At 30.5% G+C, this 12,839-nt stretch overlaps 1 protein-coding gene across 2 annotated transcripts; it reads left to right on the top strand.

Moving 5' to 3' along the window:
- The first annotated feature begins 2,313 nt into the window (after positions 1-2,313).
- On the top strand, positions 2,314-10,317 carry LOC109795225 (E3 ubiquitin-protein ligase At3g02290). 2 transcript variants are annotated; one of them, XM_083073103.1, is made up of 5 exons: positions 2,314-2,540; positions 3,315-3,704; positions 4,400-4,832; positions 8,049-8,158; positions 10,015-10,317. In XM_083073103.1, exons 2-5 carry the CDS (start codon positions 3,585-3,587, stop codon positions 10,039-10,041), a joined length of 690 nt encoding a protein of 229 aa, XP_082929229.1. In that variant the 5' UTR covers positions 2,314-2,540; positions 3,315-3,584; the 3' UTR covers positions 10,042-10,317. The 2 variants fall into 2 exon arrangements, with proteins under 2 accessions (XP_082929229.1, XP_082929230.1); XM_083073104.1 differs by lacking the exon at positions 2,314-2,540 and adding an exon at positions 2,573-2,645.
- Positions 10,318-12,839: the final 2,522 nt, after the last annotated feature.

Below are 12,839 nucleotides of genomic sequence, written 5' to 3'. Positions count from 1 at the left end.
ATTTTAAGAGTCTAATTGTTAGTTTATTCATATTTTTACTAATGTGATAGATTATTATTTAGAAAAATGATACTTGTATAAGTGCAACTAAAAAAGCAGAGAATAATAGGTTTGTGCATTTGATTTTTTCTCTCTTAAAAAGTATTTTTTTTAATAAAATAAGTATTTCTATATTTTTTAAGTTTGTCTAAATTCATTTTTCTAAATAATTATCTATTATTTAAAAATAACTCTTATTTATTTTAAAAAGTAATTTTATTTTTAAAATTTAAACAAATGGATTATAATTAAAAAATTCAGAAGAAGTAAATAATATTGTACAAATTATAATATAAATTATTATAGACTTCTCCATCCTTTATTAATAATATTACGATGTTTTTGACTATTTTAGTATAAAGATATAGTCATAAATAAATTTAATATTAGGCAAAACTTGTCACAAATAATTACGAAATGTAATCATGACGTGCCGGCTCATCAAATATTATTTTATAAAAGCATTATAATATGCTTTGAAATTTGAAATTGTTGCGAGGATATTCGATATTTTAATTGTTTGAAGAGGGCAAGAAATCGAAGAAAATGGGAGCAAATTGGTAAAAAAATTAATTTAATAAAAAAATAGATAAGACATAAATTGAAATATTGTGAAATCAGTAGTTCTTTGATAAGATGGAATCGTGTGAGAAATAAAAGAAAATTAATATTTTATATAATTCATTTTTTATATATAAATAAATAGATAATATAAATAATTTTGTATTTATTTTACTTTTTATAATTATATATATTTTGAATTAAAATATTTTTTGTATATAATTTAATAATATAATTAATTATGCTACTTTAATCCTTTTTTGTATTAATTATATAATGCATTAACATTTAAATATAGTGGAATATGATGAGTTCTATAATCCATTATTATCCAAACATAATTGAATATTTTGAATATGATGAGTGTTTTAATATTTAAAATGCATAATAGTGATCATAATGAAATATGAAATATTCATAATTGAATATTGTACTTCTAGAAACATCATATGACAATAAACTTTTGTTCATAGAGTTACTTCGTATGAGTCATGAGAGTGACAAATAATTAAATAAATACACATGAGTTTAGCTTGAAAAATTTAGATGATTGTTTCACAAATTTCACAAGAATTTCCATAATTGATAATGTATAAAAAAATAATAAGAAAAATCACTTTTAATTCTTCACAATTTCTTTTAAATACCTTTTATCAAACATAAGTCTTTTTTTATATAAAAAATCCACTCTAATTCATCTTTTCCCTATTAAATCAACCCCAACAAATAAAGAATAAAGGTGTAATTTATTGTATTTTTAAAAAAACATAAAAATTAAAGAATAAAGTTTTTAAAAGGTGAAAATATCATTATACTACTATCCATATATTAATTTACTATTATTAAAGTTAATATTTATCTTTAATTAACATGTTATTTGCGGATTTGCATAGCACATAAGTAAACAATATATGTCATACATGAGTTAATCACATGTATAAAAAAAAGAAGACACATATACTAAAGTCAACCAAAAAAAATAAAAATTAACTTTTTTCCTTTACTTTATTAAGACTTATAATGTTGGTACATATATTATATTCAATTTAATTCTTAAATTTTAATTATTTATTATCGTTTTAATCTTAAAAAAATACATTTGAATTATCGATAACAAGAGTATTAGTAATATATTATTTTATCATACTTATTCTATTTGGTTAGAATTTTAACTAATTATAAAAAAATATGTTGAAAAAAGTGTATGGGATAATTTGTTTATCGCATTTCTTATTGTTACTATTACTTCAATACTCAACATTTTCCCCTTATGTAGACGTGTGATGATAATATTATATTAGTGAAATCAAAACTTTTCTTATCTTTATTTATTTTTTATAAAAAAAACTATAAAAACAATTACGTATCGAATACAGTGAGAGAAAATAAAGATTACGAAATGAAAAATAAGAAATATAAAGAAAGAAAGAAATAATAATTATATGAGTAGTAAGAATTTTTTATCTGCAATAAAAATACAATTTACAATTATTTAATAAAAATATTCATTTAAAAGATAAAATAATTTCATTAAAAAAAAAAAGCTGGAGAAAAATGTTCTTAGGGATGTTTGCACTTGTTGGAGTATACGATGATCGGAGGGACAACATGTGTCACTGTGTCATGAATGAGTATGTTACCAATATTTTTTAATTTTAATTAGAAAAAGAAGAGTCACTGTCCTTCAGAATTTGAATAACATAAAGTTTGGAAGGGTTAAAGATTCCACCACCCACCCACCGAAAGAAGGGATATCATACACAAGAGAGAGAAAGAGAAGTGTTTTGCTTCCTCTGATCTGGCGAATCATTCGTTCTATCAAAATTTCCCGAAAACTCCAAAACCCCCCTTTTAGAAAACTCGATTAACAATCTCAATCTTCTTCATCTCTCTATCCTTCTCTTCCCCCAACCACAATTTCATTCAAAACTCTCTCTCAGGTACCTTTTTTTTTCCTCTTCAAAATTCCACCTTTGTCGTTTTCTCGCACACCCTCTTCCGTTTTTGATCGTATTGTTGCCTTCTTATTTGATAATCGCGACTGGGTATCTTATTTTTTCTTTTACGGGGTTCAACAACTTGGGCTTTTTTATTATTATATTTTTTTAATTCTTTTTTTGGGAAATTCAGGTGTATTTTTCTAGACAATTGATGCGTGTAATTTTGCCTCTTTATTTTATGTTTTAATGTTTCAATTCCTAGGATGGAGGGCCTGGTTTGCTTCCATGTTTAAGGTTGTTGTCTAAATAAATAGTAAAATTAGTGATTGCGATTTTTCAGCTAAAAGGCAAATGATGATCCTTATGCTGGTTGATGTACTAGCATGGCTTACCAGTGAAGTAACGAATCATTTTTGCCAGAGTTTGAAGGAACATTGCAAACAGATTATAGCTTTTCCTTGAAACACTCAAATTTGCATTAGTCTTTTTTTCATGTTTTTGTTGTTCTCTAAGTTTTATTGTACTTTTTTTTTTACCCCTGGAGAACAGTATGTTGATCTTATTTTGGACTCTTGATTTGCCAATGATGTTTTGTAATTTGTATACATGATGCTTTGGATTTGAAGCATCAGCATTAGTTGAATTGCATTGCTGAATGCAGGCCTTTAGAGATTTATTTTATTCTGATTTGTCAAATTGCATGACTGAAAGCTTATGCTTCAACTTTCCCAAATGGTTTTAGTGATACTTACGCAGTTTTGGTGTATGTTTCAGGTGATCAAGAGAATCAAAGTTTGCTTATCCATATTACAGATCATCTGAACAGAAGAGGGAGGGTACTGGTTTGCGGAGGCAATTGGACTTCTGCGAGCTTAGAATCCTCTCTCCTTTATTTATTTATGAACGCATTGTTATTGGCCAGTGCTGCTGGGGTCTCCTTTTCTCAAAGCTTGCATTTAGCGGCATCAATGTTTTGGTGATCTGTTGAGTTGAAGAGCGAGAAAAAATTAAGCTGAAAGAGAGAGGGATATTGAAGCTGAAACAATGGGTTCAGTTTGTTGCTGTTTGAATGTTGATAATTTTGAAGATTACATGAATCCAAATAGTCCTGTATATAGGAACTGTGTGTGTCTTAGTTGCTTCGTACAGAACTTTTTGACTGTGGTATGTCTCTAACTCCAAACTCCATCTTCTCTTCCATTCTCTCATTTTCTTTTGTTTCACTTTTGGACCCTGTCTTATGTGGTTTGTTCCATAGTTTGAATTTGATGTCCCGATGCATTAGTTTTGCCTGGAATTCCATACTTGTGAAGTGGAAAACATACCTGTTACAGTTTCAGGAGCTTGTGCTGTTTTCTTTGTTAGTATTGTTAAGCTTCCTCTCTATTGTTTTTTTTGTTCAGGACCATATAATGTGAAAAGTACTCATAATTGAAGTCGTATGCAGAGATTGCTGGCTTTTGCTTCTTTAGTGTTCTGGAAAACCTTTAGTCTCGAGCTTTATGTTCTAATTATCCAAATTTATGTCCTATGAGAATTAAAAATGTTGGAAGTGAGTCTCAAATTTAAGTTACCCTTTAGCTTATTGTGGGAGGGATATTTTTTCTTGAAGCTCTGGTGCTAACGTGCTTGTATATAATCAAATAAGAAAGAAAATTTCATCTATAACTTAGTTTATGAAAGCTTTGCTGCATCTGTTAATTTAAGTAGTTTGGTGTTAATTTGATTGTATCGATCTCTTTGTATGTTATTCGGTAGATAATATTTTGAAGAATATTTTAGTCCTAGATCCATTTTTAAGGAATGGAACTGTACGCCATATATAATATAACTCTTTTCCAATCTAACTCAAATTTCAGTATGCATCAATATTCCGTAGAGGGGAAGTGCATGCGATTCCTTCATCTATACAGGGCGCAGCATCTATGACTTCTACAGCTTCACTTGATAATTCTCTATCTGACATGTACCGTTCTCCTCCAAGGCCCTTGCCTTATGATGCAGACCCCAGGTTTTTCCGTTCACAGCGTGATGGACTAGTGTCAAGACGTGAGAAAGGTTCAAGTCATTTGAATGAAGAGTCGGAACCTCTAAGAGGTGATTTAGATGCTGATTTAGAATCTTTAAATTCGGGTGGTAAATGGAATGATACCAGTGAAGATGGATCAAAGGAATACCGTTCTAAGTCTTCGGTAAGACTTTCATCAGCAAAACTTACGAATGGACCTGGGCTTGTCTATTCATCATCATCATCATCGGAAGAGGAGGATGTTTGCCCGACCTGTCTTGAAGGTAAGAATTTTTTTCTTCTTAATTTACACTTGAAGTTTCATCTAAATGTCACATGATGGCATGATGCTGGGGGATCAATTTTGCATTAAATATTGATCCTTAGCAAAGTTATCAATTCTGGGCAATCAAAATGGCTAACTTCAGAAATGCTATAGCAGGATGATTGTTATACTGAAGGTTATAGATAAAAGATAAATAATTTATTATTGGAAAGCCACCAAAATTGTGATAACTTTGTGGTCTATGTGTTTTTGTGTGTGTGTTGGGGGGGGGGTGCCTTAAATTGCAACTCTTAATTGCAACCTCAAGAGTGGTGCTTAGTCCCACATCCACTAAAGACATGGCTTATATAAAACTTGGATAATTCTTTCCTTACAAGATGGTTTTGTGAGGATGAGTTAGGAGGGTGTATTGAACTAGGATTTTAAAGGACATTTTTAGTTGAAATTTTTTTTGTGGATTTTAAAAGACTTTGCAGGATTCTGCAAAACTTTAAATCAAGATTTTAATAGATTCTGCAAGACTTTTAAGTCATAATTTGAATGGATTCTGCAGGACTTTGTAAACTTTGCGCTTTGCGGAATTTCGTGGATTTTTGACATACGATAAAAGTTCAAGATTTTTTTCATACATTCAAATTTAAAAAGAGTCAAAGACAAATTTTTAATTGCTTTCAATTATTCACTCGCAAAGAAATATTTTTAGTATTAAATTGTAAGATACCACAATGTCTTATGTTAATTTCCGTTTAAAAATTTAAAATATCCTAATTTTACAATATAAAAATTAAAAAAATAAAATTCATAGTAAAAAAAAGAAATAAAATAATTGTTGAGTCATAGAAGGAGGAAGATAATAGTAACAAACTCAAGGGAGGAAGAGAGATTGCTGTTTTTGTCCTGAGAGGGTTCTTCCCCCAACTAAGATCCATTATCATCTTATTCTACTCACAAAAACCCTAACTCAAATTCATCTTATATATATATATTTATCTATTTTGTTCTAATAAATCTAAATTGATTACAAGGTCTTGAAACAGTTAATTGTAGAGATCATGATATCAATTTTAGTTTTCACCTTTTCTTTTTCTTGACGCGTATTATAAAAAAATTACTATTTAAAAGTTGAAATTTCAAGCATTTTCTTTGTTATATATCTGAGGAATAAACTCAACTAAATAGAGCAAAATAAAAACAACTCAATTAAAGAGGACGGAGAGAAAAATAAAGCAAGTCAATGGCACTGTCATTTACGTATTGAAATTTCACCAAATAGGGGAATGGAATGGGAACAGTAGTACAATATTATATATAGTAGTAATGCAATATTATTAGTAGAGAAAAAAATGGAGAAGACAAGAGCATAGAAAAAAGAGATGAAAAACTCACTTGGAAATTCTTGAAGCACTTGAAAAGTCATTTTAAACAATCTTCCAAATTTTGATGTTTTGATGGGTTTGGATAAGATTGTTTTATGAATTTGACATTTATAGATACTACTAAAAAGTCCTTCAAAATTCGTCTCCTTTTAAAATTCTTATATTTTTAAATACTAATGGATTGTTTTTAAGTTGTAAAAAGTCTCAAATGAATACTAATGGATTTTAATGGACTCTTTAAAAAATCTTGAAAATTCAAATTGAATACTACTGGATTATTTTTAAGTGATATAAAATTCTGATTTCGGATTTATTTTACTTAAAATAAGTCTTTTGAAATCCTAAACTAATACACTCCCCTTAGGTTCCAAGCTCAAATTCTAAAGAGTTATACTAGACATATATAAAATGCTCAAAAATAAAAAAATACCCAAAATTAAAGACACATTATATTCATAATGAATATTAAAAATAGTTGTCTTGAGATAAACTCACAAGTTAGTTACCCCTAAAGTCTATAAAAATAAGGGTGGTCAATGCATGAGGCTCCCGATTAATGGGGATTAGGGGGGGTAATGGGGATTAGGGGGGGTATGGGAATGGTAGATGTATGCAGCAGTTTTACTCCTGTATGATGGCTATTCCCAGAATTTGAACTTGTGACCTCCATGCCTCTGTGCTGCAAGGCAGCAATCTTACTGCTATACCAAGTCTCACCTTGAGAACTCTTGTGACCTCCAAACTCTGAAATTAAAATTTTAAAAGCGAAATCTCTTTGAAATATAGGAGAACACAGTGAGACCATTTTGAAAATATAAATGCATCATGTGAGACTATCTCTCTTTAACACAAAACAGAGAAAAAGAACTACAAGAATGTGCTGATAAGAAAAAGGATAGAGACCTTTCTGAATTAGCAAGAACATGAACAAAACAGAGACAAAATGAGGGTTGTGCTATTATGATTAAAGGCAGGCTTTATCTGTAATAATGCTGAAGTGCAAAGTGTTTCTGGAAATGCCACCAGAAATCTGTATTGGTGCTCAAAAAGGGAGGAGTTTGGCATTAATCTTGTCTTTTGGTCTGAACTCTCCATCTCCAATGTATGCATGATAGAAGAACATGTTTAGTCTTGAATCAGAAACATGTGGTTTCTATTCTCTGATATAAAATATGGGGAAACCACAAAAATATTCTAAAAGCCAGCTTCAATAACGCTCAAAACATGGAAGGAAAGTGGGGGTTTTGGCTTGTAAAGAATAGCAATCGTGACCTACTTCAAAACACAACATGACAGTGAATGGATAATGCCTCCAGGCTGCTCCTTGATGTTCTTATGTGATAGTTGTGCTTGAGTGCACTATTGATGACTATGGTCTATTGGTTGCCTTTTGATATGTCTTCCCTTGTACATTATTACTTGGATATTATACTTTTATTTGGTGTATTTATTTTAAATGATATTCTGACTGTCATGTGTGACTTCCCTTTCTTTAATTGCAAAGAGGAAAAATGAAGGCCATATATTTTAAATAATTAGAGAAAATAAAACATGCCTTGTTCAATGTTTTCTTTATGCTATTCTATTAGTTGATCTCAAATGCAGAAAAGCATAATTTATTAATAGATGCAACACTGGCTTCAAATTTTGAATGTAACTTCAGCACGATAATGGAGGAGGGCAATCCTTAACTTCTGACTTCTGATTATTATTATGCCTGTAAACTTACAATACTTGTAAAAAAAAAGGTTGTACTTGTTAATGCCAGGAAACACATTATATAGAGAATAGGAACTTTATCAGATTCTTACATTCGTTGCAATTATGTTTGCTTGCAGAGTACACTGAAGAGAATCCAAAGATAGTGACAAAATGCTCTCATCATTTTCATCTTGGTTGCATTTATGAGTGGATGGAAAGAAGTGACAACTGTCCTGTTTGTGGGAAGGTAATATTAATTTGGTAATTTCTGAAATATTTCTCTCTGAAATTAGAGCATAGAACACATAAAATCAGTAGGTTGAGAACTGGGCTGGACCAGTCAGTTCAACCAGAAACCAGTGGATTGACCATGTCTCTGGTTCAGCTCTGTAAATCATATGGGGTCCAGAGTGCAAATCCTTGCAAACTGATTTTGAACCAGCTAGTTCCAGAACAAACTAGCAAACAGGTTAAATTCTGCCTGTTCATTTGGTTTGTGTGCCAACGTGTTGTCACACATTTTGGAAGTGGGAACATTTCAATTGGAAATCTTCGAAGGGGCAAAAGCTAGTATTCAAAGTCAATTTATTTATTGGCATGCTAGCATGGCAAACATCAGGCTACCAAATTAGTTCCCGTGCAATGCATGGCATTATTTCAAATATGATATAATAAAAAAATATATGAATGATAACTTCATATTCATAAGAAAAAGATCATAGTTTTAATCTTTTACACAATTTGCTGACCAAAAATTAAGTGACACTTCACTTTTTGGGGGTACTATTCACTATATCCCAGGCTTATAAAATCATGTTAATAATTTCATTCCAGTTTGTCTAGCAGAAAATACCAACCCATGATTTTTTAGGCATTTTTCTGTTCCTTATCCATGATTTTGGTGAGCGGAACAATTGTTGCTTCATTACAGGTGTTAGTGACGAGGGAATTGGCTTGTGATATTGCCACATGCTAAAAATTTATGTTTTTGCTACATAATTGCCATGTTGGACAGAGTATGTGCTATTATGTCGAGATATTCCATACAAGGAACTAAATAGATGGAATTTCCATTTGGGATGAATTTGATCTGGCTTTATATGACGAGACTTTTTGGGTACAGAAAATGTTGTAGGAAGAAATTGAAATGAAATTAAAGTACAAAAAGTATATTTAAAAAAGGGTATAGGAATTATTTGTCACAATAAATAACAGGTATAATTATAATTCATTTCTATTCTACAATAACTAGTTATTGTTATTACACCATGTCTTGTGTAATTTTTTTATGGAACTTCTTACAATCCTCCCCTTCCTCTATGAGAACTCTTTTGCAATTAATATTCTACTTGATCTGATGGCAAATTAGTTTGTCAGTATCCTAATGCCTTCGTAGTTCATTGGTACATGTATTACTATCAATTTTCTTTGCTGATGAGCTTTATTTTGATGTCATTCCCAAACTTGTAAAATAATTGAATTCCATACTGGGAACTGGAGTGTATCTGTAGTGCTGTTATCATTTTAGAAACTGTAGCTTTGCCAACAGAAATGTTTGGTATACTCTGTGACACTTGGTTGTTAAGTATCAGTTACTTGTTACTACAAACATAATGGCATGTTCTATTAACCGATGAAATAGTATTAGTTTGTGCTTTTATACAATATAAGTTTATATATAATCAATGGAGATGGAAAGGCAAAAACATACTCTAGTTGAAGCAGCTTGAGCTTGAAACTGATTATTTTAGCTGACATAACTTCCACCTAGCTTGCATTCAGATTGTATATATGTGAAATATTACTTTTTTGGCAATTTACGTGTCTGACTATTTGAGCTTTATTCTAATAATATTTTTTTTAACTTGCACACTATCATTTATTATTTTACTATTATTTTAATATTGATATTGATCAAACTTTTATAATTGTACCTACGACACTTGAATATATATTTGACCTCTGAGCATGACTGGAGAGCTGGAACTTGAATAATAATTTCTTTATTGACAATGTGTGCATTCTACATTGGTAAGCAAAAAGCTGCACTTGAAGTTGGAGTCTACTGAATTATGATATTTATTTATTTTAATTTTGGTGTAGGTGATGGTATTCGATGAAACGACTTAATCCTGATTAAAAAGGTTTATATCGTGGATGATACCAACAGAGGAAAGGAAAAATACAAGTATAGACATTGTGAATACTTCAGATTAAGCGCTTATCTTGTATAGTAAGTATATAACTTTTATTAATCATAATTGTAAGGCCAATCTCATCCAAGTTGTTTCTATATTTATACTTTTCTCACTTGCCAAAACTCTTCCAAGATTGAAAGAAAATGCCATTTTAGATGGGAACTTTGTCATGGTTTCAACATTTTGTAATGGAATGATCTCTTCTCTATTTCTTTTTCTTTTTAGTTTCTGTTGTTAGTTATGAGTTTGGATTTTGGAACCACTCTTCCAAGGTATATTTTTCATCCTTTAGTTCGAATTTTTGTTGTTTGGCCATCCTTTTTCCCAATCGAATTAAATGGAATTGATGAGCTGTACAAAAAATAGAAGGAATTCAAAAGAGCAAAAATTGAACTGATCCCACTAGTACATAGGCTTAAAAATAAGCTAATTTCTAAAATTAACCGAAATAAGTAACAAAACCAAATTTGAAAATTTTCTTACTCTAATTTTATGATAATTATGACTTAACTCTTAATATTATAAATTGTACAGATTGGGTGTACTCTGATTTTTTTTTTTCGTCCAAATAATTTGTTTACATAATTGGTTCGGTCTAAAAGGTTGAGGTTGTTGGCGTATAATATAAACCATTATTTATTAGCGCAATGCTGTTTTTACCCTTTTTTTGGAAGCATGTGTCAAACGGGTACTTTTGAAAGCTTAACCATTGTTTATCCATGCAATAATTTGTTCGTTTTAATGAATGAGTAAAATGGAGATAGATTTGAAATTAGACTTCGAAATGCATATTGGTTGAGGGTATTTAAAAAGTAAACAACATAATAATAACACAATTGGTGAGGGAAAACACGAATAAACAACTCAAACGAGACAAGCGATGTCTTGCAATCCGTTGTTTGTTTCTTTCCGCCATCTCAAATAATAGTTCTTAATTAGGTTCTGTGAGAAAATTAAATCAAGCCAACAATATTGACTGTTGAATGGCTGCAGCACCGACTTGAAATTTTGACCAGTTCACAATGGTTTCACTGTCTTCGGTTTGCTTCAAAGTGAAGAATGATAAATGTTATTTAATAATTAAGTTTTATACTTTGTAACGCCTATAAAAGACGGGATGCAAAATAGAAAAATAGAATCAGTTTTTTTTTAGTGAAATATAATTTCAAAATCTCTTTTTTCCTTTTCTCTTTCTCTCTCTCCCGTTTATGCTGTGCATGATATTTGTTTGTTCGAATGATAATAATTGATATTAGAGCTTGAGAGTCTGATAGTAGTGTGAATGAAAAAAATATATGAGTGAGTGAGGAATAAGAGGGTTTTCACTTTGTCAAGAAAAAAAAAAATAGTCGTTATATCTTTGAGAGAGATATAGTCATTAGTTACAATATTACTTGGTTTGGTCCCAAACTAGATGAGAAATTAAATTTTAGCTATTAGGAGACTTTGATGGGCACACATTTGAGAATTTACAATATTTGGAATTTTTTTGAACCAAGATTAACAAAAGAAGTTGATGATACTGCTAGGAGGAGAGACCAATTGACGCTGTCACAACTTCATTAAGGAGTAGATTATTCTATTTTTGGCAAAATTGCAATTGCCAAAACTATTAAAGAAGCGTGAAATATTTTGAAGCTGTCATATAAAAGAGTAAAGAAAGCTCAAAAATTCAAGTTGCAATCTCTGCAAAGAGAATACAAAAGATATGAAATGTCGAATTCTGAACTCATGGAATAATATTTTTCACGAGTTACAAAATGAGAGTATATGGATAAGATATTCTTGATAGCAAAGTGGTAGAGAAAATTCTTCGAACAATACTGATGAAGTTTGATCATGTGGTGACTACAATAATTGAGTCCATGATACAAACACCATGGCTATAACAAAGTTGCAAGGAAGCATTGAAAGTCATCTGAGTAGAATCTTGGAGAAGGTAGAAAAAGTAAATGAAGAAGCTTTAAAAAGTCAAATGAATCTCAACAATGCAGCTGAAACCAATCAAAGCGCAAAAAGTAGAGGTCGTGATAATTACAATAATGGAGGAAAAGAAAGTTATAGAGGAAGAGGTTGAGGAAACTAAAGGCAGAGGACGTCGAAATTTCAATTAAGGATGAGATAACAATTTTGGGTCATTCAATCAAGGAAGAGGAGGAAAAACTTTTGGTGTTGCTAAGTGTGGAAAAGGATGTGGTAACAATTTCCAACAAAGAGCAAATTTTAATTGCTTCTATTGTGGAAAGTTTGGGCACAAAGCTACAGAGTGTAGATTTAGACAATAGGTGAACGTGGCAGAAAGTCATCAAAATATTGGTGATAATTCTTATAATCCACAAAGTTTATTTTTGGCAAGCAATACATTTTCCAAGAATGAAAATATTTGATATTTGGATATTGGACGTAACAATCATATGTGTGGGAAAAAGGAGTTATTTTCATCTCTAGATGAAATAGTAGAATCTACTATGAGATTTGGAAACAACACAAATATTCCTGTTTTAGGGAAAAGCCATATTAATATCAGATTGAAAGATGGTTTGCAAAATTTTATTTCTGATGTTTTTTATATTCTTAGTCTTCACCACAATATGTTGAGTATGAAACAACTATCAGAGTAAAGTTACAACATGCAAATTCATCATGGATATTGCATGTTGATAGGAAAAAGTGGAAGATTTATAGCTACGGTAAAAATGACCCCAATCGCTTATTCCCTTTGAAAATTTG

This window comes from Cajanus cajan, chromosome 4 (genome assembly GCF_000230855.2).
Source record: "Cajanus cajan strain Asha chromosome 4, NIPB_CcT2T_4, whole genome shotgun sequence".
Lineage (NCBI taxonomy): Eukaryota > Viridiplantae > Streptophyta > Magnoliopsida > Fabales > Fabaceae > Cajanus > Cajanus cajan.
This window is presented reverse-complemented; position numbering and strand designations above follow the sequence as displayed.